Raw genomic sequence first — 26,151 nt, 5'->3', positions numbered from 1 at the left:
GACAGGCAGACTAGGGTAGACCAGGTACAATGAAAAGTGCAAAAAAGAACTCAAGAGTTTCCAACAATATTTACTAGAAGACTGCTTCAATGTTATGGAGATAAGTATTATAGGAAATCATGTGACGGGTGAAACATATTCTTATGTAGATACACACACCTATCTCTCTGCTATGCTTTTGGGAACAAGTTCCTTACCATTTTAGATTTGGTCCACAAATTACAAAATCAAACATACTTTATCTTGCTTGAACTGCTTTTATCCTGACTGCTTTCCCCAAACACCTTAAGCTATTCCAACAGCCCCTTCTAGCAAGCTTAGGCACCAAAAGAAAATCAGTTATGCCCAGCTCAAAAAACTAAGGCACAGAGGTTGCATGCAGTATGAAAAAGAAGAGGGAGTTGATAGGACTCTCTGCTGGACAGGTACAAGTATATGACCTTTCCTTCCTTCCTTCACCATTTAGTTAGTGAAAATATAAACTCTAGGAAACTACTAAACTTTGCTCGTAACATGAAAGCCTAAAATTCACTCTGAATTGTGCAACACTTTCTGCTAACTGCTGGATTGTTTTATTTTCTTATAATGGTATGTTTTTGTACAAACTCCCTTTTGTGTTTTTATTTCTTATTTCTGAATTAAATGCGATAATCAACCTCTAGGATTCATTTTAATATTTCTGCATTTAAAATGAATGATTTCTGAAGACAAGTGGAATCACAGGCTGAAAAGACTTTGCTGCAATCATTGTGCTATTCTTTTGGCCTTTTGCTACATCTTGATTTCCTGCTCAGCAGTTCACTTGATAAACAGCCTGCCTGAGATCATGTAATCCCTTTTTCTCACTTACTATGCACTCTTCTGCCTGAAATCCCTTTCTTTTCCAGAACCCATTCACTAGCCACTAAAATTTGAGGTTTCTGCACGTTTCATTGGATGAAGAACTTCCCACCTAACAGGTTATTCCTTAAAGTTTCTTCTGTACCTTTTCAAGCTTTCCTTCTCAGTGTAAAAATAACTGACCACCCTCAGCATCTCACTGCTGTATCAATAACACAAGGATAAAACTTTCCGACCTCCTGCTCCATCTTACCTGCCAGCGTTCTTCACAAAACCCAGGTCAGCAAGGGTTACATCGCAGAGCTCACAGCGGAAACATTCTGGGTGCCAGTTGTTGTTCATTGCCTTGATAACACGCCCAATAATGAACTCACCTGCAAAAGGAAAGCATGAGATGCATGCAGAAAATAGTCTTATCAAAATCTACTGTCCTTCACAGTCCTTCCACTTTAGTTCCATTAATACTATCACAGTCTAACTTTGGAAAAACCCCAATTATTCCCACAACCTGGATAACCCCAAATCACTCCTGGTATCATGCTTTGTACCCATCCAGAGCTCCTGGCTCCTTAAAACGACCCTAACAATTCCAGCCCAAGGCTGGATGTCACAGCAATGCTGCGGATTTTGCACAGCCCTGTAGTTGTTACCCCTTAGTGTTGTTATTTGCCACATCTTACCACATTCCCCACAGCAAGGAGCAAACAGCATCTGGAAGTCATGCTCACAGTACTTCCTACCTTCAAACTGCAAACAGAACAAGAGAGAAGGAGGCATCATGAATAACGAAACTACTTTTACATCTTGACATGTAAATCATGTTCGGCATGATTTTCCATTGATATGACCATTTAGTCAAGGTCAGTCAAGCTGACCAGTTCTAGCACCCTACACACCTGTTTTTCAACTCCTAAAGGTTCTTCTTTAAAGAAATACCCACATATGGTTTCAGCCTCATGGTGAATTTGCACAGCTAAGTTAATAGCAATGCTGCTACAAGACAGTAAAACTCCTGAAGAATACCCCAATCCTTTTCCTATAGTTACCTTTAACTTAATTTTTGCTTTAGTTTAGTTCAGAACTACTACTCCTACATGAGGCTAAAACTCATGTCAAAATAAAATACAGCAAGTTTAAAATAATGTGTTATTCAAAATATGTGTTTGTGCATATTCTGTAAAAAATATTCAACCTAGCTTTTAAATGGGTTCACTTATTTCAGTTGCCCAACTGGAACAGTTTGGTACAATATGTCTAAAAATAAAGACAAAAATTCACTTATGTCTAATGAAATATTAAGGCCAGGTTGGACAGTGCTTTGAGCAGCCTGGTCCAGTGGAAAGTGGCCCTGCCCACGGCAGGGTTTGGAATGTGATGATCTGTAAAGTCCCTTCCAACCCAAACCATTTTGTGATTCTGTGATGATTAACAAAACACTTTTAATTTTCTTTTTGAAATACCTCTTATCCAAAGAGCAGCTTTTGCTGTTACTAAAGGAATACATGAGAAGAAAAAAAGGGAAATTAAGTTGGAAGCTCCTCAAAAAAAATGCCAACAAACATTTACAGCTAAGAAATTAAACATGCAAAAAAGATGAGAATTCATATTTCTGCCAGAATCTTCACTTAATTCCTTGCACTTTACCAGAGCTATACCTCTGCCACCCAGTCTGAGAACTCACCTCATAAAAGAGTCCCTCTGGGAACTGCCGAAAGCACTGAGCACAGACAAAGCAGTTCTCGTGATAGAGCTCCCCATTGCTGTTCACAATCCTCTCCGCAGGATCGAACCGCGTCTGGCAGCGCTCACACACCGCATTTGCCAGAGCATCAGACATATTACTGGAATAAAGACAAGAGTAAGAACACTTATGAGCTCAACATTCCTGCTGCTTTAAACTCCCTTTTACATGAAACAAAAAAGATCAATGAGTCACTGACATTGGTTAGAAATAAGGTTCTGACAACTCATATGTGGCAGATGAGGTCATGTAGCAGACTTACCGATCGCACACGTGTGGCTACTTCACCATTATTTCACCCCATTACATCATCCTGCTAATAGCTCATAGCAAATATCCACAATTTTTCACAAACCAGTCGTTTGGAGAGCAGCAAACCCAAAGATCCTGACTTCTCCAGCCTTCTGGTCTCAGGATGTGCACCCCTGTGGATTTTCTGATGTGTAATAAGCACTGGTATCCTACTGCACTCTCCCCTTCACTGTGAGCAGTAACAATGCATTTCCCTCTCTACAGGCCCCTGTCCTCCTAACAAATTTGTTGAAACTGTCAAAGTGTTACAAAGCTTTGGGCAGGCAAAAGCCCCTCTGGCGGGCTTGGCCAATACCTCAGCTTCATTTCCTCAGAAAGTGAGGCTAAAACCCCCCCAAGCCACACTTACAAATCACGTAAAGAACATTTCCTCTATCTACCCTAAAATATGGAATCACCCTAACCTCTTTCACAAAATTTACGTGCTTGCCATCATGCAAGCTAAGTTAATGCAGTTTTAAAATTGTATACCACATGTGCAAACTGGGAGGGAAAAATTATAAGACACATCTCAGCTTCTTGTTGCAATGTGATCTTTCTTTTAACCATCAGACTATCCAATAGTATAAAACCTCGATATTATTACACTTTTAGATATAGAAAAACTGTTTTATGCCTTCTGGGCATCTTTTGAATTCTATGATTGGAAAGATCGCAGTGGAAGTATAAAAAATTGCCACCATGTTTAAAAAATCTCCAAACTATTTGTATAGTACTTTTCCTGAGGTATGTAATGTATGCATAAAATGAAAGATAGCTGGGTTTACAAGGTCTTTTTTCTTTCTTTTTAGATTCAAAATTACTCTGAACTGAATTTCCATTGTCAGTGTTACTCAACAACCCAACATGCTACTTTCCCCACCTCTTCACGGAGAACAGTAATTCAATAAGCTTTTCCAGGAGCAGAAGATTCTCTTTCCTCTGGTCAGAGGCATCCCCCTCAAAAACAGGTCTGTATTCCAGGGCTTCATGTCCTGAGCACAACTAGAATGAGCAGGGAGCAGTCTCACACTCGTGAGGCAGTGTCGCAGTGACCGCTGCTGCCCACTGCCCAGGCTGGCTCCAGCGGTGTGCGGCAGCAGTGGGGAGCAGCCGGAGGTGCAGAGCTTTAAAGCTGCTCCTCTGAAGCCTCATGCTCTACCCTGGGGAGCAAAGGCTCCAGGCACTGTAGCAGTCAGCAGCCCTCGAGGAAGGGAAAGATAAAAAGTAGCAGGGAGGCTCGCCACTGAATATAACACAAGATGTATTGAAGGGATCCACGGTGAACGAGCAACAGCTGCAGTGCTGCTACACCTTATAAAGGGGGGTGGAACAAGGGGAGTAACCCGACTAGGGACCAATAGGTGGATCAGGAGGGAGGGACGCTGGGGGGGAGCACCCACACCTGGTCCAATGGTCCTGGTGGGAGGAGGGAGAGGGGTCACATGCCCCAATGGGGCGTCAAGGTTTAGGGGATTTCCAAGAGGGGCGGTACCTGAGGGGGCAGGGTCTTGAGGGATTGATGGGGACCATATAAAGGTCATTAGGGAGGGAGGGCTCAGGTGACAGACACAGAACAGTCCAGAACTCCGGGAGGGGTTTGGGTGATTGATAGGAAGGTGCCAGAACAAAGGGAGGGGATAACCAAATTGGGATAACCATATTGGGATAACCATATTGGGAACACCGGGGGAGCGGCTTGGATCTGGGGCAAACCAACTGGGAGTAGAAGTGGGGAAGGTAGGGATGAACTATTGGGGTACAAAGAACATACAAAAATACAATAAAACATTGCACCACCACTTCGCAACACAACCAGCCCTGCGTTCCAGCTGGCTGAGCTGAGCCAAGTGTCTCCCCTCTGCAGCCTGCACTAATATCCCAGGCTGTAACCTGGCGTGACCCCTCAGTAAAAACAGACTTTCTTTCTACTGCTGCAATTCCAAAGGAGGCAAAACCCAAGAGAGATCACAGTAGTTTAAAGAATGGAGTACTAATTTAGCAAAAATTTGTTTCAACTTGTTTCCTTATTGCAGTACAAAGGAGATGTAAAAAAACAGACATGGACTGTAATTACAGACAAGAGGAAATCCTGCAATTTCATAAACTATAGATCATAAGTTAAAGAAACATTTTTTATCCTGACACAGTACCAAGGGAATAGTACAGAAACATCAGTATTTGCAGCAAAGCCGACACCTAATCGGCTTGGTTTTCAGTCACCACTCTTTCAGCTGCACCACAAAAATCTGTACCAGGACTTGAAAATATAATCTTCCCTTCAAGTACTTTTTCTCTGTTGAAAAATTCAGTTCATTCAGTAAATTCCAAGATTTGAGCTAGCCAACAGCCCAAATAATAAAAACTGACATCATGGTGAAAAATCTCCTCTGGGAAGAAAACCAGGCAAACCAGCAAGTATTACATGCTAGACACTAACAACAAAGCACCATCTCATGTTGTGCTTGTTGGGTTTTTTTCTTTATAAATATGAAATCAACATTTTAAAAAATCCTAATTTTCCTTCTTTTTTCTTCCTCCAAAGGGACCCGCCAGTGCCAATGCCAATGCCAACATGCAGGGTGAACTCTGCTAGACCAGAGCGGCCACCTCCACAACAGCACTTTGCAACAAATAAAGCCTGCAACCTTCACAGCCACGTTACCGCATGAAATGCAGTGCAGCCATGACACTTCACACCAGACACTATGGAATACACTTGTCCTGGGAGAGACACTATGGAATACACTTGTCCTGGGAGAGACTCCCACACAAGTCCCATGGCTGTCCTGGCAAGAAAAACTATGACGACACAGGGACTTCCTTGTGATGCTGCTGCTGCTAAGATTTCCTCAAAGGCGTAAGAAAGATTAGCATGATAAAGTCTGAGCTGTCCATGCAAATGAGCTAATGAGTGTGACTTATTATGCAGATGATAGAAACTATTAGTCCAGGAAAATATAAATGAAAGAACCAGTACAAAAAATGACTCAGTTCTCCACCGCTAAAATCCAACTGAAACTTTTGGGAAGAGCCAGACTACCAGGAGTCAACTGAACGTCATCAGCTCCTGACCAATGTACCTCCTGTAATGCAAACCAGCAACTGCGGCTCTTTGACAATCACAGCAAGAGTTTTGCATCCCTGCTCTTTTTCCATTTATAACTCTGCATCCGTTTTCACTGAAGACATTTTATTGTTTTGTACTCAAGCTACAATTTGCCACTTCAGCCTTGCCCTAAAGATATGACTTTGCATTTATTCAAAGGTTTTACTTTAACATTTGCCAATTTCTTAATTTCCCCCAAGTACACACCCGTGTGTGCCCTCTTGTTTATACAAAACCAAGCGTTTTTTCAACTAGCTCAAGGTTAAAATTAACCAAAGCTGGAAGGAAGAGGGAGCACTGTACCAATTCAGAGCAATTTTATCATTCAGTTTACTACACTGCTGCAAAAGCACTTCTCCCAGCAGCATGGGGAGAGGAAGAGTGTAACACTATCACCGTCCTTTTGATAGTGGCACCAGGAGTGACCACAAAAGTTTGACTTGCTGTGCCACTCATCATATATTTACACCTTAATCTTTCCCTATATTGGACAGTCCCCAATATACAGTGCTTCTTCTATTCTGTTTGCTCATTGGTTTTTTGCTATTCAGTAAAATACATCTTGTTTTAACAATAAGCTGGTGACACAAAGACAGGAAAGGCTAATAAAACACAATGAGATCAACATCCTGAAGTTATCCTGTCCTGCACAAACCCAAAAAATACCAGCATTCAAACAACGCTTTTCCCAATCTTTCATCATTGTGTGCTGTATTTTTAACAAATTATCTTTGACAAAGTACCTAATTTACAGAAATTATGTTTTTACCATTATAACTAGGTTTCTCATGCTTTGACTTCTCAGAAGTATTTACTATAAAGTACCACCATTGCTTTCAAATGGGAATAAAAAAAAAAGAAACAAAAAAGAGAGAAACAAAAATCCTTCTTCAAAAGTGGACATTATCTAGGAGACCCATTCTGTGCCACATGTACAGGTGCTATAGAAGTATTTGAAAGCATTTTACCTTCTTCTATCACTGAAGTCAATACTACCTCTTTTTTAAGACACTTGTTCCCAGAGATCTACCACTGGTGACAGATTAAGGAAAAAGAAGCAAATTTAATAATTCGCCTGCTAAGAGATTAGAAGAGGAGCTCCAGCCTTCGCCATCACATTTGCAGATTTAATTATCTTAAATGTGGCTGCAAGACAAAATGAACCAGACAACTGGACAATCAGAAGAACAGATGAAAAATCTCAGATTTTGCCTGAGAAGGCAAGGAACTGCAGGAGGGTGGAGTGCTTCTGTCAGAAAAGCCCAGTTAAAAAAAAAAAAAAGTTTTCTTTAATTGGTTTTGAAAGCTTTTTGGTTTTAGTGTCAAATAGAGTTCTCCTTCATAACAATGCTGAACGAAGATTTGCTTTAATAGTGACCAACAACCTTGCAGATACTACAAAAAGAAAGCAAGACAGTACTTCGAGATACAAGAACTCAGGGCATTATCCAAACCTCAGCAGACAGCAAAACCTATGCTGGAGAACCCTAAAAATGTATTCTCTGCTCATTCTGGTCTACCAGTAGGAGCAAGTGTATACAGAAAACATCACAATATGATCACATGTCTAGTATGTATGCACACACAGATAGGACAGTGAAAAGTCAAAACTGAAAGAGCTACCACCACTTGTGTGTGTCACAGATGTCAGCAGCCAAGGTAAAAATCACAGCACTCCAGGAGAGGAGCTGGTTCCCACCCCCATAGCACAGCTGAGAATTAGTGGCTTTAAGTCCTCAATGTTGACAAAGACACAAATGAAATCAGCTGGGACAATACCAGACTTTATGATTAATTTCACAGATAAAGATTTATGCAAAGACAAAAGAAAGAGGAAGGGTGTCAGTTCACGAACTAGTACTGAAAAACAGCCCTCAGCTACCCTTATCATTTCAAAATCTCTTTGCTGCAATTGTCTTATCAGGACAACTTTCCCAAACTGAATTAACTTCTTTAGTTAATTCTTTAAACTTGTCATAAAGTGTTTGAAAAAAGTAATTCCCATTTGTTTAAAGTATGATTTGTTGTGCATTTGTTAAACTATGCACATAGCTTAACATTTCAGCATTTCTCCTTCTGCTTGTATTGAATTTTCAGTTCCTTCTAAATATTTTTTTCACTGACTAATTAAGAAATTAATAGTGTTTCTCTCAGTATATTTTCCTTGATCATGTAGCCCCCCAAACTCTCAGTGAAATAAACATTTTTCTTTCTTATTTAGAATACAGGGACAACCAAAATTAAGAAGAACATACACATGCAACTTATGGCCACAATATGGAAAAAAACAATCTCTCCTTGGGCCTACCAGCAACAGCAATTTGTGATTAGTAGAAACTGGGGGGGGGGGTTTAAAAAAAAATTTGCAGATATTGCAGCTGAGACCAGAGTACAACGTCCATATGGTTGACCTGCAGGAAGCTGCAATCAGGCAGACCTTTAAGACCAGCAGCAGTGAAAGTCTCTTGGTATTCACACAGAAAAAAAATCTATGCTATGGGTACCTGGGAGTCCCTCTCAACACCAAGCAATACTTATTGCCAGTAAATCATGACCAATTACTTAAAAAGACACACAGTTAGCAGTGTTCACTCAGAACAGGCAAACATCAACAACATAAAGAAATGTACAGAAATTAAACAAAAGAAACAAAGAAATTAAACAAATTATACCTCTTGCACAGGAAACCCACCCTTTTATTATCAAGCATGTACCACTTCACCCAGAATATCTATTTGACAAATAACTCCTTACGCACACTTACTCTTTCTCTTCTCCACTTTCATTATCTCAGAGGAGTTTAAATGTGATGTTTGTTTACCAGCACTGGTAACACAAATCATTCCCCACATGTATTCATCAATTATCACCAACTAGCAGCAGCACTACTGTTGGATTACTCTCCTTTGCCTGAAGAAAGGACATCTCCTATCAGGGCCTATCAGAAAGGAGAAGCAAAAATTATCACTAGCTCAAACCCCATGGATAAAATACAATAATTCAGGAGAGAAACTTCTCAAAGGGATTAAAGTTTTCAGCACTGTCACCTGTTCAGTAAAACCAAAATATATTGACTCTACGTTTACTTTTCTTCAGGAACTATGATGTGAAAAATGTACTCAATTTAGCTGTACATCTGCTTTTTCAGTACTTTTCTTTCCCCTCACAGGTCCCTTCCATGCTTCTCAATACTCCTGAACAGCATTGTCTCCACTCGATGGCATCACCATTTCCTTCACTACCTTGTTAGTCCCCCTCCTCATTAAATTCTCATACATTCACACCCACAGCTTTGTGCAGGAAAAATAGAAAATTTACCAACTAACTAAGAGCTATTAGCTAAAAGGAAAAGAGCTGGGAAAGGAGGGTTTTAGCAAGGGATGCACAGTTCATATTGAAAGGCCAAAATAATTCCTCAGTTCCAGGTAAGCATCAGGCCTACTTCCTGCTAAGAAAAGTCTGAAATTCAGAACTCCTAACTGCTAGAAGAAGAAAATCTCCTCTGGATGCTCACTGCTCTCTCCAGTGACACAGACTTCAGATCCAATATTGCTGCTGCAGCTCACAGTTCTCCCAGAATGCAAGAAACTAAGTTTTATTTAACTCCTGTTAATTTACCTCCTGCACAAAATTAACTAATGAAAATTCAAAAGTAAAATTTTAATGTGAAACATGGGAAAAGTAATGATCATATCAAGCAATGGAATTGCCTGGACAGATTCAAGAATCTCTGGTTTGCATGTTCTCATGAAGCAGCTAACTTGAAAGCTTTAGTTTCTGCTGGATTGGAGTTATTTACAAAAACTAAAATCAACAAGTTTGCTACTAACAGTATAGGTAAAGAATTGACTACTGAACCCTAAAACCCAAGGAATGATAGAATTTTATCAGCATTTTTAAAAATTACTGCATTTCACAATTTTTTACTCCCACAGTGCTCAAACATTTCACCAATAACACCACTAGCACTGTCATGGTTTGACACGGGCCAAACACCAGGCACCCTTGACAGCCACTCACTCACCCTCCCCTGCCACAGCTGAGAAAAGGAGAGGAAAAAAAAAAGATTAAACAAAGGGTTCATGAATTGAGATAAGGACTGGGAGAAAACACTCCAAGGGAAAAACAGGCTCAACTCAGAGATAAAAAGTGAGTTTATTACTAACAGAGTTGGAGGAAGATAATGAGAAGTAAAATAAGCCCCTAAACCACCTTTTCTTCCCCCAACCCCTCTCTCCTTCCCACTGACAGCAGCGCAGGGAGTCAGGGCACGGGGGTTTGGTCAGCTCATCACCCGAGTTTTTCTTCCGCTGCTCCGGGAGAGGAATCCTTCCCCTGCTGCACCATGGGGTCCCTCCCACGGGAGACAGTTCTCCATGAACTTCTCCAGTGTGGGTCCACTCCCACAAGCAGCAGTCCTGCTAAACCTGCTGCCACGTGAGCCCCTCCCACGGGCACAAGTCCTCCCAAAACTGCTGTGCCGTGGGTCTGTCTTCCATGGGGTGCAGTCCTCCAAGGACAGGCTGTCCCAGCCGGGAAGCAAGGACCTCTCTCCGCCAGATCTCCCACTGGATCACAGCCTCCTCCAGGCATCCACCCACTCTGGCATGGACACCTCCCCCAGGGGCTGTGGGTGGATCTCTGCATCCCCTGTGGAAACACAGCTGCTTCACCAAGCTCTTCACCATGGCCTGCAGAGGAACCTTGGCTCCAGCACCTGGAGCACCTCCTCCCCCTCCTTCTCCACTGACCTTGGTGTTGCCATGTTGTTGTTCCTCACATGTTCTCACCTCCTCCTCTTCTCTGGCTAGAAAAAACTGTGTGCCTTTTGTTTTGATTTTCTTCTTAAATCTGTTATCACAGAGGCATTACCAATATCTCCAATTGGCCCAGCTTTGGCCAGTGCCATGTCCATCTTCAGAGCCATCGGGGATCGGCTCTGCCGGACATGGTGGAAGCTTCCAGCAGCTTCTCACAGAAGCCACCTCTGTGGCCCCCCCTACTACCAGGCCATGCAAAACCAACACAAGCACTAATGCTGGTTCTGAACAGTCTAGCACAGAGCTCGAAATGGGAAAGGTTCTCCATTGTTGCTTTCCTGTTATTGTTAAAAACTGAAAGCTTTCTCATCAGGAAAGTCCTTTCCTTCTTAATCTACTTGGAAATGAAAAAAAACAGACCTCATCCCCTCTGGCTCTGTGCAAACAATTCTCACTTTAAATAAAACCACCCCACCACCAGAACCGAAAATCTATCAAATCCTGGCAAATGCTTTAACAATGCCATTCCCTTAATCTCAGAGACATACCCATGAATCCCGGCTGCCACGTCTGTCCTGTGAGTCAGCAGTGACCCTGTGCCACTCAGCCGATCCTGCCGGCGCTGATAAAGCTTGGAGGCTGCCAGCCCCCGGAGCCTCAGGCCAGCCATGGCACCCAAGGCCCCTCTGCAGGGGAATGCAGGGACACAACTGGAGCAACACAAGTACCACCGATACTCAATGAGTCACCTTCCTTTGGGGAGTTGCCTTTACATCTTAGAAGAGCTAAAGCAGGATGCACAGACCCCCAATCCAGCACTGTTTTTTACAACCCGTCTGCCATTTTGCCATATTCTTAAAGATCTGACAATCTCTTTCCTGTATTCCACTAGTAATTACCTATTTAATGCAGCACTGGGGGCTACATCAGCATTTCATTCTGTGCTAGCCTTGCAGAATGCATCTGTAAAAATGCATAAGTGAGGTAAAAAAAAAAATCCTGAGTCCTCACATAATTAAGCCACTTAATTAAAGAAAACTTTCTGATCAACGCACAGAGAAATGCAGAAAGGCAAAGCAGATTACTAGAGCTCTTGACAGCTCTTGTTTGCAGCAGACCAGTTTCTGACCCTGGTAGCTAGCTCCATGTGCTTCCCTGCAAGCTGCTGTACCACACTGTTGGGGTTTTAGGAGTTCTCCTTTTGTTTTTCTTTTTCTCTTAAAGGATTTTCCCCATACTATTGCCACGAGACAAATTACTGAGTACTTAAGAGAGACAAAAAAGACCTGGCCACAGGGGGAGGGGTCCAACTGGCCACTCTTTCACCTGCAGTTTTCTGTGTAGGGTGGGGGACTCCACGAGATTTGAACTGGGAAAAAGGGGTTGCGTATAGCCCCTAGCTCTGTTGTTCTCTCCGCGTTCAGAGGGAGAGGAGGGCTGCGTTGTGGAGAGGATTCGTCACCATTGCAGGTTTCTGCTTTCTGTTGCCTCCCTTCTACCGTGAGTGGAGCTTGCTCGCTGGGGCGGCTGTTACACTGGGACCCTAACACCCTGCCTCACTAAAAGAGGGACTTTTTCACCATCCGCTCTGGTGCCTCAGAGAAAAAACCCCAGGATTCCCAAGCCTGCCTTCCCTGCCCTGCTGGAGGCCGGGCTGTGGCCGCCCTGCCCCTGCCGCTGCTTTGAGCCTTCGCTGCTCTGTAGCCCTGCTCGCCCTGCCTGCCCAGACCTCCGGGGGTTCCCACCACAGCTCCGGAGTTTGATACATCTCGTCTGCCACCTGGGATTTGTGCTCGTCCCTGCCGTTCCAGACTGCCATTCCCAAGGGTCCGGCCGGACACCGGGATCGGCTGCCCAGGGGTTTGTGAAGCCTTTGTCCCATCCCTTCCCGGGATCCCAGGCCGCCATTGCCGCGTGCTCCCCGAGCTCGCTCCGGAGCGCCCCCTGCAGCCGCGGGGGAACCATCGCACCTGCCCTGCTCACCGGGAGCCGCCAGCGCCCCTGCCGGCTGCGAGCGGAACTGCACCCGAGGGAAAGGGCCCGACAGCCGAGAAGGCTGGCACTGGGTTTGTGTGTGCTGTTACTGCCAGAGTTGTTGTTTTGTTTGACTGGTTATACACGTATAGATATATAATAGTAAAGAACTGTTATTCCCGTGCCTCATATCTTTGCCTGAAAATCCCTTAATTTCAAAATTGTAATAATTTGGAGGGAAGGGAGTTACATTTGCCATTTCGAGGGAGGCTCCTGCCTTCCTTGGCAGACACCTGTCTTTCAAACCAAGACACACACCATGTCCTAAGGATACTGTAAACAACAGAGCTGTTTCTTCCATTTGGACAAAGCATATTACAAGAAACAAAGTTGCGAAGACTTCTGCTCTTCGGATTCACTGCAGCTGGCAGCACCGGCAGGCAGCAGAGAGTCAGGAAGCAGGGAGAAAGAACATACTTGGCATTCCAGTCTCCAGAGCTCTCTAGCCTTCAAGCATTACCATGAAAAATAACATAAGAGTCATTACCAACAAATCACTTTTCAGTAAACTGAAAAAGGAAAAAAAACAAGGAAAGAAAAAAAGGAGAGGATTTTTGTAGCATGAGCATGAAATACAGCTTGGCAAGCTACAGAGGAAAAAAAATGAGAAGACTGATGACTTCATGAGTTCTAAATGAGTATTAACCAGCAGGAATCTCTTCTGACTCTTAAACAGAAAGGTTTACTGAGGCCCAGAAGAACAGGCATGAATAAAGAACAATAAACTTTCAACACCACAAATCAGCAACCTTAAAATCTACAACGCACCTCACATTTCCTTGGGAGTTTCAGCTCCTGACCTGACAGCAATCTGCTGCTATAATTTCTTTCAGACTAAGTGTGGTTTATCCATTTCTATTTTATAATATAAATGGAATAAAGAAAAATATCCTCCATACTGCGTGTCTCTGCTGACCTTTGAAATTTTAGAGCAATAAACCATTTTTTAAATGTAAGATTAAATCACCTTTTTACTTCTAGCACAAAGCAAAACATTAAATCACCAAAACATTAATCTCCCTTATCCTTAAGCAATCTGACAAAAACCCTCCTTTCTCAAATACTTAAGCTTTTACCTGACTCATATGACATGATTTTATTGGTTTTCAAATAACCACTCTTCCATGGAAACTATGACCATCTTCTTCAAAAGGGAAGATGAGGGGATTAAAGAAAAAAACAAGAGCACAGCAGCAAACATCCTGTCTTTCCATCCCTCAACACAAGCTTGCTCACTCATTCCTCTCTTGCCACTTTACACATGAAGAGTGAAAATGCATGGGTTTGTTTTTTCTTTCCCTCTTGATAGATTGCTTTTAGGAGACAGGGTTGATGCCAAAATCTTACAGGTGGTTACTTTCTGGGCCAAAGCAGAGAAGAAAGCAGCCAGACTTCTTTCAGGCATTTTCAGGTTCTTCCTCAGAGAAGCACCTCTATGGCCCCAGAACAGACTAAGGACCTTTCTATCTAGAGAGCCACAGAGAGCAGATTTAGATTGAAAGATTAAGATTAAAACCACATTTTCAATCCAGAAGAGCAGAAATGGATGCTTCTAACTCAGAGAGACAAGGTATCTCTTTATTTGATACAGGTACTTTCTACTCAGCGCCAAGAACCTTTTGTAATGTTGTCCTTTATACTCCCTCCTTCTTCAAACCATTTTACTTGCAACTGCTTCATGCACAGCAGCAGCAGCTCTCTACTGAATTAAAAAAGCATCTAACCAGCTAGCCTAATGGAAAATAATACACTGTTATTTCTTACCTCCACTGGATTAGGAACAGTCAGTAAGCGTATCTGTAAATGCAGCTGCTCTTCTTTTGTTAACTACAGGAAGTACATAGGCGTATCCAGATCCCAATTTGACCAAGTATAGTGATAACAAAAATGTCTTACAAAAATAATTATGCTCTGAAATATGCACCTGGGAAATGTTTTTTTCTTGGGCTTTGTATTAGATTGATTTCTAAAGGCAACACAAACCAGTCCAGGCATTTTTCACCTTTGGGTTTTGTAATCAACACCACAGCAGCAAAATCTTAAAGGAAACTCTCTTCCATTCTTGTTTAGTTTCTACTTCGGGCATTTGACAATATTTTGCTCACTGGTCATTCACAGATCCTCTTTCTTAGGAATAAGCCCATCATGAAGACAAAGAAAAATAAAACCACAAAATCCAGCCAACCAAACAAAAATAATCAACCCCACCCCAAACTCCAACAACTGTCAAAAAGGCAAAAGTTAAAATGAACAAATGGACTAAATACATCAAATACAATTCTAGAAGCAGTCTTCCCTTATTTATTGGTAAGAAGTACCATAGTTAACTCCTAAATGCTCCAAAAATCACATCAACTGTATTTATCAACAGTGAAAAATACAGAAAGACTGCTGAGAAACATACGGGTTTTACATCTAACACACTATCTCTTATACACAATTTGTTTTTAAATGTAGTTAAAACAACATGTAACCTCATAAAACTAAAGAGTGTGACCAGCAGGTCAGGGAGGTGGCTCTCCTCCTTTACTTCCCCAATAGCCCAGCCCAGACCTGGCAGTCACAAACACTATTTCTAAAATCCAATTATCTCAAAACACAATCCTCACACTGTAAGAATGTAACTAGTGATATGTTTAAGATTTGCATTTCACTTGCTAAATAGTCACCTAATTTTAGTAATTTTTTTCTAAGAGTACACAAAAAGAAAGATGTGCACTTCTTTTTCCTGGAGTTATATTTATCCCTAATGCTAAAAGTCAATAAATCAAATCACCGCAGTTTTTTAAATTCAGGACATGCCCTCTGCAGCCAAAGGAGACAGAACATGATGAAAATTGAGTTATTTTTAATGTATTTTAATACTAATAATGCATCGGTAATCACAGTACCTAGAAGAGAGTCTTTCCGTATTTCTACTTTACAAGAAAGGTGAAGTGAAGAAGAATACTGTTTCAGCACCTCATGTTTTCCAATCTTCCTCACTTTAGCACACTGTAAAACAACACAGTCATTCTCTGTGTTAACAGTTTCAAGACCAAAGGCATGTTTATGTCCCGTTCCTGGCTCAGGAAGGTTCCCACTGATGGATATTGTGGGGATGCTCCAGCTGTGAAGCAGTTCATCTCCTCCCAGAGCCCTGAAAATCCCAAGTCTCAAAAGCCGGAGAACAACCGACCACATAATGTCAGCAGACTTGAAGAATAACAAACATGGAACAACATCTGGGTACCACTCAGCAGAGTGACCTGTAGCTGGATCTAAGGAAGAACATTCTCAACGCTGAATTCTTTCCAATGCCATACGAGTCTGTCCCAGCCTGAAAAACAACACTGAACACAGTGCTAGTCAACGGCATTGGCCAGGCAAGGTGCTGAGCAGTGCAATGTTTCACAGATGCTGTAAAGCTTTGCTGGGAAACTACAACCCTGAATGGACGATACTATTAACAAGGAAACAGTCAGCTGAGTTACAGCTGCGACAAACAACTCGGATGGAACAGTTAATTGTCCTGTCCTGGGAATGACAGCAGACATAACTTTAGAAATGTTCATAGCTCACAAACTTCCCAGGACACACATTTCTGAAAACATTAAATAATATCCGTGTTCACTTTTCACAAGCTAAAGCCAAGGCCTGCTCATTTTAACAACCCTCTGAAGTAAACCCAAGGAAAAGGAGACAGAGGTCATGCATCACTTGGAACGACACACTTTGCAGTGTCTCAGCTACCTTGGAACCTCCCCCCACCCCCTGCCCAGGCTCACACTTCACATCCAAGCTTCTCACTGAATAATGTTGCACTTTTAACAGGCAAGTTTCAGTGGAAGCATGGAGAGAAGACAAGGATTACTGTGCACCAGCACTTCCCACTGTCCTCCTGAGTGATTTCACCCAAGCCTGTCATTCTAAACAGTATCATGCCACAGTTCTGTAAAAATAAAATATGCTGGGTTCATACAGCCACAATTCTTGCCAAGTCCTCCCCATCTTGTCTCCATTTAAGACCTGGATGGGTACCCATAACCTGTGAACATTTAAGGCTCCTGAGTCTTCCACTAGTTGTAAGAAAATGAATGTAAACTTGTAAATACACACCTGTTTCACGTGTCAAAAAAATTAAAAAGGGACCATTAAAGACATGAGGCAAAACCCAGAAGAGCATGTACAATCACCCACAAACATCAATTTGTCATCACAGAGACCAAAAATAACACATTCCCAAATCATAGATGAGCATTCACAATTATTCAGCAGGTTCTCACACCCAACTCACTAATCAGGATCCCCTTTGAATAATCGTTAAAAGCTGCATAATACAAACATCAAAACTTGACACAAAAGGAAAGTGAATACTTATACACAAAGTGCTCTGGATCCATTTCAGTATTCCTAATCATGAATAGCAATGCTTCAGAACTATAGTAAGATAGCATTCGTGAGGATGAGTATCCTAAAAAGGGCACCCTGCTAATTGTAGTACTGCTTCTGCATGCTTCTCATCTCCAAGACACTTCACAAAAGCAAGCTTATTTTTACAAACTGCTTTATAACATCTGGGTTTTATTTTACAGATGGGAGAAAAAAGTGACATTAAAGCACTTGTGCAAACCCTCGCAAAAAGCCAGTAAATGCCTTTCTCGCTCCTCTTCTCATTTACAATTGTCAATTAAGTTGCTTTACAGTGCTCTCCACTGTCAGATAGCATGAAAGGAGAATCAAACTCCAGATTTAAACAGCTCCCGGAACTTGTTAACTCCAAGGCCAGCTCGAAGAAGAGGAAAGTGAATCTGTGGGCAGAGGGGCTGCGTGTAGATCAGTGAGAAGGGCCCGACGGGGCAGCGGTGCGGGGCACACCGGGCGCAGGCTGCCAGCCTGGGTCACACCATGCGGCCACAGAGAGCCCGGCTGCTAAGCAGGCACTGCTCACATCTACAGCTGCTCCCGCCCAGTTCCGCCTCTGGTCTGCCCTCCGCTGTGTCCCCGTGCAGGGTTCAGGCACAGCGGAGCAGCTCTGCGCTTGCACCCCCGGCCGGAGCGTGCCCCGCTCCGCCCGAGTCCCACAGCAGCACAGCGTCCTCCCCCGACCCTTCCAACCAGCCCCCCCATGGCGTTACCCAGGGCGAGAAGGAGCTGTTCCCGACACGTCACGGCCTGCCCAGGGCGATGAAGGCTGGCACGGCCCAGACCCCCGCCCGGCTCCCTGTGCCCGGCCTCACCTGCCCGTCATGGCGGCGAACCCCGCGCTGCCGCCGAGGGGCCGCGGGCCGGGACAGGCGGCTCGGCCCCGCCGCTGCGGCCCCGCCGGGCAGCTCTGACCCCGCCCCGCCCCGGCGGCGGCCCCGACCCCTTGGGCGTGGGCGGGCACCGCAACCCGCGGTGACTCAGGGCAGCCCCCCCGGACCTGCGCATACTTTTCCTATAAAGGGAAAGAAATACGGAATAACGAGGCGACAGAGCGGAAGGAGGAGGGAGGAGGGAGAAAGAAGGGAAAGGGGGAGGAGGCACGGCGCCTGTCTCTGTCCCGCCGCCGAAGCTGCGTCGCCCCATCTGGTAGTAAACACATTGCAGCCACTGTGAGTGTGGGATGGAGGGGGCAGCGCTGGCCGAGCCGCTACGTGGTGCGTAGTGACATACACCGCGCTGACGTGATTTTGTTCCTGCTGTCAGGAAAATTAATCCACCAACACCAGAGGTTTATGTCCAAAGAGGAGACAGAGGAGTCCCGTTATTTTATTCGAATAAAAGGAGAGGCCATGGGCATTCCCCTGGGATCTCTCAAATTTTTGGAGGGCACAGCCTCCTTTTTATCCGAATTTCCCGGCCGCATTTCCCTTTCTCTTTCCCCATTGGCTGAGGTACTCGAGAGGTACAGACTTCCTGGAACGCCTAATACCTAAGGTTCCCTTCTAAAGTATAACACACTCCCCCCCCCCCCCTTTATTTTTAGTTCTTATTGAATTTTATGGTTTTCCCATTGTTTCTTTCATCTCTCAATATCCAATTTCATTTATCAGCAGACCTACAGTTTGTTTGTAGAGACAAATCCCTTTCCATTTATCAGTCAATGGAACCCTTCTCATTGTTTCCTTTATCTCTCAGTGCTAATTTCATCAACCAGCAGGCCCAGAGCTTGTTTGTAAAGACAAGTCTCTCATTCCTTTCACTGCAATCAAAGCAGTCGTGCTTCCAGCCTGTTCCGTGGGCTGCTCATCCCTGCACACACCCCTGCGGCGAGGGGAAGCGGCTTCCTAGCGTTTTACCCTTCGGGTCCAGAAGACACCTCTGGAAGCCTTCTAGAAAGTGGTCATGGCAACCATTGCTCCTGAAGGATGAGGGACTGCACTCCCCAAGGAGGGCCCCTCCAAGTGCAACGTTTTTGGTAACATGTAATCCCTTCTTGCCCATGGTCAACCATTCTCTGACGTAAAGTGATCCACCAAATGTCATAGAAAGCTTCTGCCCAAAAGCAATTTCAGACTTTGTTTTTGTCTTGTGAAATAGTCTGGTATGCTGTGACTCACTACTGCTGCGTGTATTGTTGCATCTTGAGAGCGATGGTAGAAACTCCGTCTGTGCTCTCTGTTTTCTGGTGTCCAAAAAATCTCATTTTTCAGCCCTACAGTAAACATTTAAAATCGTACAAGTTAAATTAGCATCTGGTGGTTTTATTTCTTACTTAAACCAGGGTGAAGAATTGAGTTAGATGGTTTTATTTTGGTTTAATGTTCAGTTGAGGAAAGGGTAATAGATACTACTACTAAGAACAATTTAACAAGCTCTTAGTGGTTCTCTGCATCCCTAGTCCCTCTTGTAACAGTTTCTGAGTGCCGATACAGCATCTCTCTACCCTTGCAGTTCTTCTTGAGGGAGAAGCAGAGATTACTAAGATTGGATGTGCAAGGGAGACTCCAGGTGTTTCCAAGGGTGCTTAGAGAAGCACAGCACAGGGCAGCGCTCAGCCTTGAGCAACCTCCCAGCTACTGGGCCATCACCACAGCCGTTCCTCTTGCCTCCTACATCCGGGCGGGCTTCTGTAAATTGTATCAATCTGAAATACCGTCTTTTTCTTACTGATCTACAGTTTGAATGTGACACAATCTTCTTTCCAGCTGTTAAAACCAAGAACTATCATCACTCGCTACTGCTGAGCTCTTGCAGTCATTCCACAAAGCACAGCTGGAGCAGAGACATAACTGTCCCCCCTCCCCAGAGACCCCTTGTCTGACAGCTTTCCCTGTTCCCTCTTCAAGCAAATATGCCTGTTATGAACTGGTTTAAACGCAGAAGAGTAAAGAAAACTAAGTCTCTGTGAATAAAACAGATCAAACCCAGAAAGGTTCAACATAAACCCAAAAAGCATGATTAAAACCCAACGAGATTAGATGTTGGTGTCAAAAAACTTGATATATTTTATTTAATAGTAAAAGAGGCAAAGAAAAAGAAAAGAAAGAGAAAAAGAGGCATGCATGGGTGGGGGGACAGGGAGAGAGTGACAGGGATTAAGTAGAAACATATCACCCTTCTTAGGGTCCCAATGACTTCTTGTTGCTCCCCTCCATCTGGTCTTCTTGGTGGTGAGGGTCCCTGCACTGAAAAGTATAGAATCCAATGGATTAATATACGTTTGGGCCAGGTAAGAACACCCACATGCCTCCCTGGGGAGAGCAAGTTTGGCACTGTGGGTCTATTGCATCATGTTGCAGTGCTCTGATGCAGGGTCTGGGGACCCTTTGGGGGGGGAGGGGGGGCCTTTGATGGGCCATGATACCCCTTCCGCTCTCCTTCACATGAATGCGGCTTTTCCCAGGGTGAAGGAGTCCCTGCAGCTGGACTGGTCTGCACAGTGGATGATGGGTGTTCACTGCCTCAGACCAGAGGCTTTTTCACTACACATCCAAAACCTCTCCTCCACCCCTCCTTTGGTGTGAGGGTCTGTTCAAGCCTGGCAGCTAATAGCCCCGGGGCTGTGGTCTCCATCCCGAAGGTGATAAGCTCGATCCCGCTGTGAATGTATCTTTTCCCCCAGCCCAGACTTGAGTTACTTTATCTTATCTCCATCAACAAGTAGTCCAGGGCCCCATTCAGGGTTTTGGTGGTTTTCTCTGCAGCTTTTGTACAGTTTTGCTATTATAGGCAAAAGTCCTTAATGAAGATGTTTAAGCCATAAATTATAATATTTCAGTCTCCAACAACGCCTTTCCTTGAAAGTTCTTTTGCACCTCTCTAAAGATGTGAAAAGCAGCAGCTACAGATGGCAGAGTGTGACAGGGACCAAAGCTGTGTCTAAGGCCTACCATATTTGGTCTGCTGTTGTGCACATCAACAAGATAATGTGGAAGAAGACCTTGTTGTTAGTTGGTAGGACTTTAACCTTCTGAAATGAAGTTATGTATCGGTCACCTGGTAGGATTCAACCTGTGAAAGGAGAATAATACACGATAAAACCGTTGTTAGCATGGAGGTGTTATCATGGGCCATTATGGCCTCATCGCACGCACTGGCCCCACATGAGATGATTTTGAAACTGGCCACTCTTGAGGAGGAGATGTAAGGTGTGGTCTTGGGGTGGAGGGGAGAGGAAGACAACATGCATGCCATTTTCATCCAGGAGACGCCCTGAAGGTGTGCTACCTCCCTACCCCTCCCTCTCCATCTCCTTCTCCTGCTCAGCAGCTTCTCCAGAATCCAGGGGTCAGTATGTATTAATTGCTAATGAAACTAATAAAATTAATTTTCTTTGCAATCCTGAGTGCGTCTTGAGTTTGTTGTGCACGGGCATCCTCCTGAACCCGTAACAGTACTAGCATTGAGGATGGGATGCCCAGAGCACAAAAGCTGACAGTCTTGAGTGTGCATGTGTGGCAGACTAACACTGGTGTGCGTGCACATTAACACGGGTGGGGCTTGGGCAGTGAGGCACGTAGTTGCACCAGGGGAGTGGGAGAGCAGCTTCTCCAAAAGATGCTGTTTGTGCGTAAAAAACAGGGCTTGGGCAGTAAGATGCGTAGCTGCACCAAACGATGGTGTTTTTGTGTGGCTGCTAAAAATTGCAATCCTGTTTAGTTTATGTGAGAGAGCATGGTCAGTGGAGCACATAGCTGAACCAGGAGAGGCTGTTCTGTGGTCAGTGGGTTGTGTGGTTGCACCAGGGGACTGAGCGTACCACTGTTCTCTGTGTGTAGAGCGTAGTCAGCGAAGCGTGGGGCTGCACCAGGAGAGTGAAGCACGTCACTGCACTGAGAGATGCTGTACTATGTGTGCGTGTGGTATATGGGAAGTCAAGATTTAGTCCAGGTACCCAGTCGTGTGAGAACTTAGTAGTGTTTATCTGTGTCTGAGGTGTAATTGGTGTCATACAGTTGTGGCTCAGTGTAGACTTTGTAGACATAACTGAAATACTTTAAAAGTTGAGTTAAAAAATCCCTTAGTCCTCTGTGTTTGTGGTAAAGCCAGACAATACCAATAGAACAGAGTTATTGTCCTTACTATTTTTGTTGTCATTATCACGATCTTGTGCAAGTGCAGTGATAATAATGTTTCAGAAAAATAAGCCTCAGGCTGTGGCTCCCTCACTGGAGTGACCTGGGTAGACCCAGGAGCCATGGAATACATTATGACAGAACTTGTACAAATATCGGACCATGGGAGGCTAAGAACCCCTTGGAGGTGTTAAAATACTGGGGAGAGTTTGTGCAAACTTCTCGGACATGGTTTAAAGAGCGACTGATTCCTGCTAGCCAAATGACAGGTTGCCTGTTATTTGCATACAAAGTTGCAATGGAAAAAAATAAAGAACTAGAGCAACAGTTAATTGAACAGGCCAAGGATGCAGAGCAGCTTAGAGCAGATATGATCTTATGAAGGCAAGTGTTTGTAACTGCTGTTGAGCAGGGTAAACGATTGAGGAAAAAATGTGCAGTTTTAGCAGAACCGTTTGCAGTTTGGGTTACTAAGAAATGAGGAAAAAGAAAGAGAGAAAGGCAGCTGGCCCACAAGTCCATGCAATCATTGCAAACCCAGGATCTGGAAACCTGGGATGGAAATATTTGGAATTTTGATTCCTCTGCTGAGGAAGAGTCTGACGCAAAAAAGAAAGGTGTTCATACTGCTCCTGTGTTTAAAAAAAACTAGTAACTGGAAAAAATAAACAGACTGTTCAAACAGATGAACTTACTAATTATAGCTCTGAAAAAGTTGAAAATTTACTGGAAAAATATAAACAGAGGCCATGGGAAAATCCCCAAAACTGGCTGGTATGTCTTGTAGAAGAAGGAAGTGATACCGTGTTACTAAATGGTAGAAATGCTAAAAAGTTCATGGGACTTACCTCTGACAAATACGTGCAATCTGCATTATGCCATATTGAGGACAACAGTGTCACTCTGGTTAGAGTTGTTGAAGAAAAATTTTCAGATCAGTATACCAATGATGCTGCTTGGCTGGTCATGGCCAAAGAATGGACAACTTTAAGACAAGCATGCAATCTGCTCAAAGCAGAAGACATGAAAGTAAACATCATGATGGGGTCTCCTGAGCTTTATATGGCTCAGCCTCTAACTCCTGGAATGCAGAACACTCTCCTAGAGGGATGCCCAAAAGGGTGGAAAGCCTATCTTATACCTGTACTCCTAGCTGAACAAGGGAACCCAATTGAACAAGTTATTGAAAAATTAAATCAATTAAGTGAGTTACCAGAACTAAACTCAGAGGATTCGGTCCAGGCTTAGAGGAGAACTGAAAGTGGCAAAGGGGAGCCAAGTGAACAGACCCGATTATTCCATTTACTCCTTAACAGAGGGGTAGATAAGAAGGAAATAGAGAGACTACCTATACAAAACTTGCACCACGTGGTAAAGGAATCCCAGAGTAGGAGTGTGCAGAAGGTGGAACACCCAGGGTTGGGAACACCAAAAGTCCCAGCGCTTACTCTGTCTACACTCTTTTATCCATGGGAAGACACTAAAGAAGCTGTAGCTGCAGCAGAAGGACAAAAAAAACTGAATAGGGAATAGACCAAGCCCCTGTATTGGACTGCAGTGTGTTGCGACAAGACCCCTGTCCCTTTACTAGATGTATCATTTGGTGGTCAAATGTAAACAAACAGGGAGTCCGTGCACTTGTGGATACAGGGGCAGAGGTCACTATCATACATGGTAACCCAGACAAGATACAGGGGACGACTGCTCACGTGGGGGTTAGGTGACCAACCTGTAGTGAGAAAAATGACCAAATTAAAATTACAAATTGGGGACTGGGACCCTCATACCTATTCTGTTATGATTACTTCAATCGGTGAATATATCCTAGGCATGGATATGTTATGGGGTGCCACATTAGAAATTAATGGTACATGTTGGGCTTTTGCTACTATGTGGTGGCTACATGCCAGAGGCATCACTGGGAGACTTACACAACATGAAACAGACATTCCAGTAGCTACAGAAATTATAAGGATCAAGCAATATAAGATCCCAGGAGGAGATGCAGAAATCAAAGCAACCATCAATGATTTACTACAGGCAAGAGTTGTTCATTGTACACACTCTCCTTTTAATAGTCCTTTCTGGCCTGTAAAAAAGTCAAATGATAACTGGCAAAAGACTGTGGACTCTAGAGCATTGAACAAGAAAACACCCCCCATAAGAGCTGCTGCACCCGAGGTCACTACACTGGTACACCAAATTTAGGCACATCCAGGAGCGTAATATATGGTGACTGACGTAGCTAATGCGTTTTTCACGATTCCTATTCCCCATGCTGCTCAAGATCAGTTTGCATTTACCTGGGGAGGAAACCAATACACCTTCACATGTCTGCCTCAAGGGTAAAAACACAGACCTTTTGTCACCAAGCAATACACCACACTTCGACACAACTGCACATACTGCACCTGCTGAGGTACAGATTTTACAATACATAAATTGTATTCTCATAAAAGGACTGCATATGAAACAAATGCAACAAGAACTGAATGCCATTATTGCATTACTGCAGCAGTGTGGGTGGGCACTGCTAGGGTGCCTCAGGTGAGAAACCCTGGGATCCCCGAGTCCCTTCCCCCTCCAAGGGAGCCTCTCCCTGCCCTGTTCAGGAGCCCGGCTGCCACTGCTCAGCCCCGCTGTTTCTCTCCCACTTTTCTGGCATTTTTGCTACACTGTAGCCATGCACCTCCGCCTGCTGGGACACCTCCGGGCTCCTGCCACAGCTGCGGAGTTTCTGCCACCTCTTGCTTGCTATCCTGGGCGAGGCTGCCCTGCCCTTCCAGGCCCCGCTCCGAGGTTCCTGCCGCAGCCATTGTCACCCTCCAGCCCGTCCGCCACGGACCACGTGAGGTCCCCGAGCTCGCGGCACAGCGCCCCCTGCAGGCGCGGGGAGTCCCCGCAGCCGCCCCGCCCGGCCGGGAGCCACCAGCGCCCCTGGCGGCCGCGAGCGGAGCTGCAGCGAGGGGAGAGCGCTCCAGCAGCGGGAAGAGCCCGTTCACTGGGCTTGCTGCTCTTGTTTGTTGTCACTGCCGTTGTTGTTGTTTGCTTGCCTTGTTATACATACACATACCGGTAAAGAACTGTTATTCCTTTTCCCATATCTTTGCCTGAAAGCTCCTAAATTTTCACATTGTAATAATTCAGAGGGAAGGGTGTCATATTTTCCATTCCAAGGGAGGCTCCTGCCTTCCTTGGCAGACACCTGTCTTTCAAACTGAGACAGCTGCCCATGGCAGGGAGAGGGGCGAGAAACAGGCCAACGCCTCACCTCACCTTTCGTCTTTGGGAGCTGGAAGAACTCAGCTAAGATGCCAGGGAATCGCCCCTCCTTGTTGGTAATCAACATGACTAGCATGACATTCTGGGAGGACAGGAAGGTCAGGTTCTAAGATGGGGCATAATTCCCACAAAGCCTAGGAAGCAAGGGACAGAATCCATGAGGCACTGCTGCACATCTCAGGATCACCCTGGACTCAGTGTTGTACAGGAACACCCACCTAACCAAGGTGTGGGGATCTGGGCTGACAGAGTCATACACCTTGATGTAGTCACTGTCATCTCTGCATGGCTCCAGCTCCAGGGTCTTGAAGGTGAGGCTGATGCTGGAGCTGGCATTTTCCCTCAATGCCCAGTTACAGAGGGCATTGTTGGGGTATGGGCTGTTGGTGAAACTGGTGACCTCCTCTTCCTTGGTGTGGAGGGAGAACATGCAGCTGTCTGCCTGGAGAGTAGGGAACAGTTAACAAGGCAAACAAGGCTTGCCCTGCCTTTCCCTGGGATGCAGAGAATAAATCCTGCAGGCTATCCCATGGCAGATGGCTCTTCCTAGATAACAGCAAGTGCCACAGTCTGTCCAACCACAAAACAGTTCCAAGGAGCACACTGGGGTCT

The 26,151-nt window shown here is 44.4% G+C and overlaps 1 protein-coding gene across 5 annotated transcripts in view; it reads right to left on the bottom strand.

The window, feature by feature from the left end:
• The window catches only part of LIMS2 (LIM zinc finger domain containing 2), a 34,097-nt gene extending 15,985 nt beyond the window's left edge, over nucleotides 1-18,112 (bottom strand). Inside the window, exons 1-5 of one of the 5 annotated variants that reach the window (XM_082288049.1) lie at nucleotides 17,995-18,066; nucleotides 8,746-8,919; nucleotides 2,522-2,681; nucleotides 1,521-1,587; nucleotides 1,094-1,214 (exon numbers count right to left, since the gene is read on the bottom strand). In XM_082288049.1, coding sequence (XP_082144175.1) covers nucleotides 1,094-1,214; nucleotides 1,521-1,587; nucleotides 2,522-2,677 — 344 coding nt within the window. In that variant the 5' untranslated portion in view covers nucleotides 2,678-2,681; nucleotides 8,746-8,919; nucleotides 17,995-18,066. Of the gene's footprint in view, nucleotides 1-1,093; nucleotides 1,215-1,520; nucleotides 1,588-2,521; nucleotides 2,682-8,745; nucleotides 8,920-10,732; nucleotides 10,759-17,892; nucleotides 17,914-17,994 lie in introns of those variants that run through there. The other 4 variants (XM_082288048.1, XM_082288050.1, XM_082288051.1 and 1 more) reach the window with 4 other exon arrangements.
• Between the last annotated feature and the right edge of the window lie 8,039 nt (nucleotides 18,113-26,151).

Source organism: Coloeus monedula (genome assembly GCF_965178545.1).
Source record: "Coloeus monedula genome assembly, chromosome: 10".
Lineage (NCBI taxonomy): Eukaryota > Metazoa > Chordata > Aves > Passeriformes > Corvidae > Coloeus > Coloeus monedula.
This window is presented reverse-complemented; position numbering and strand designations above follow the sequence as displayed.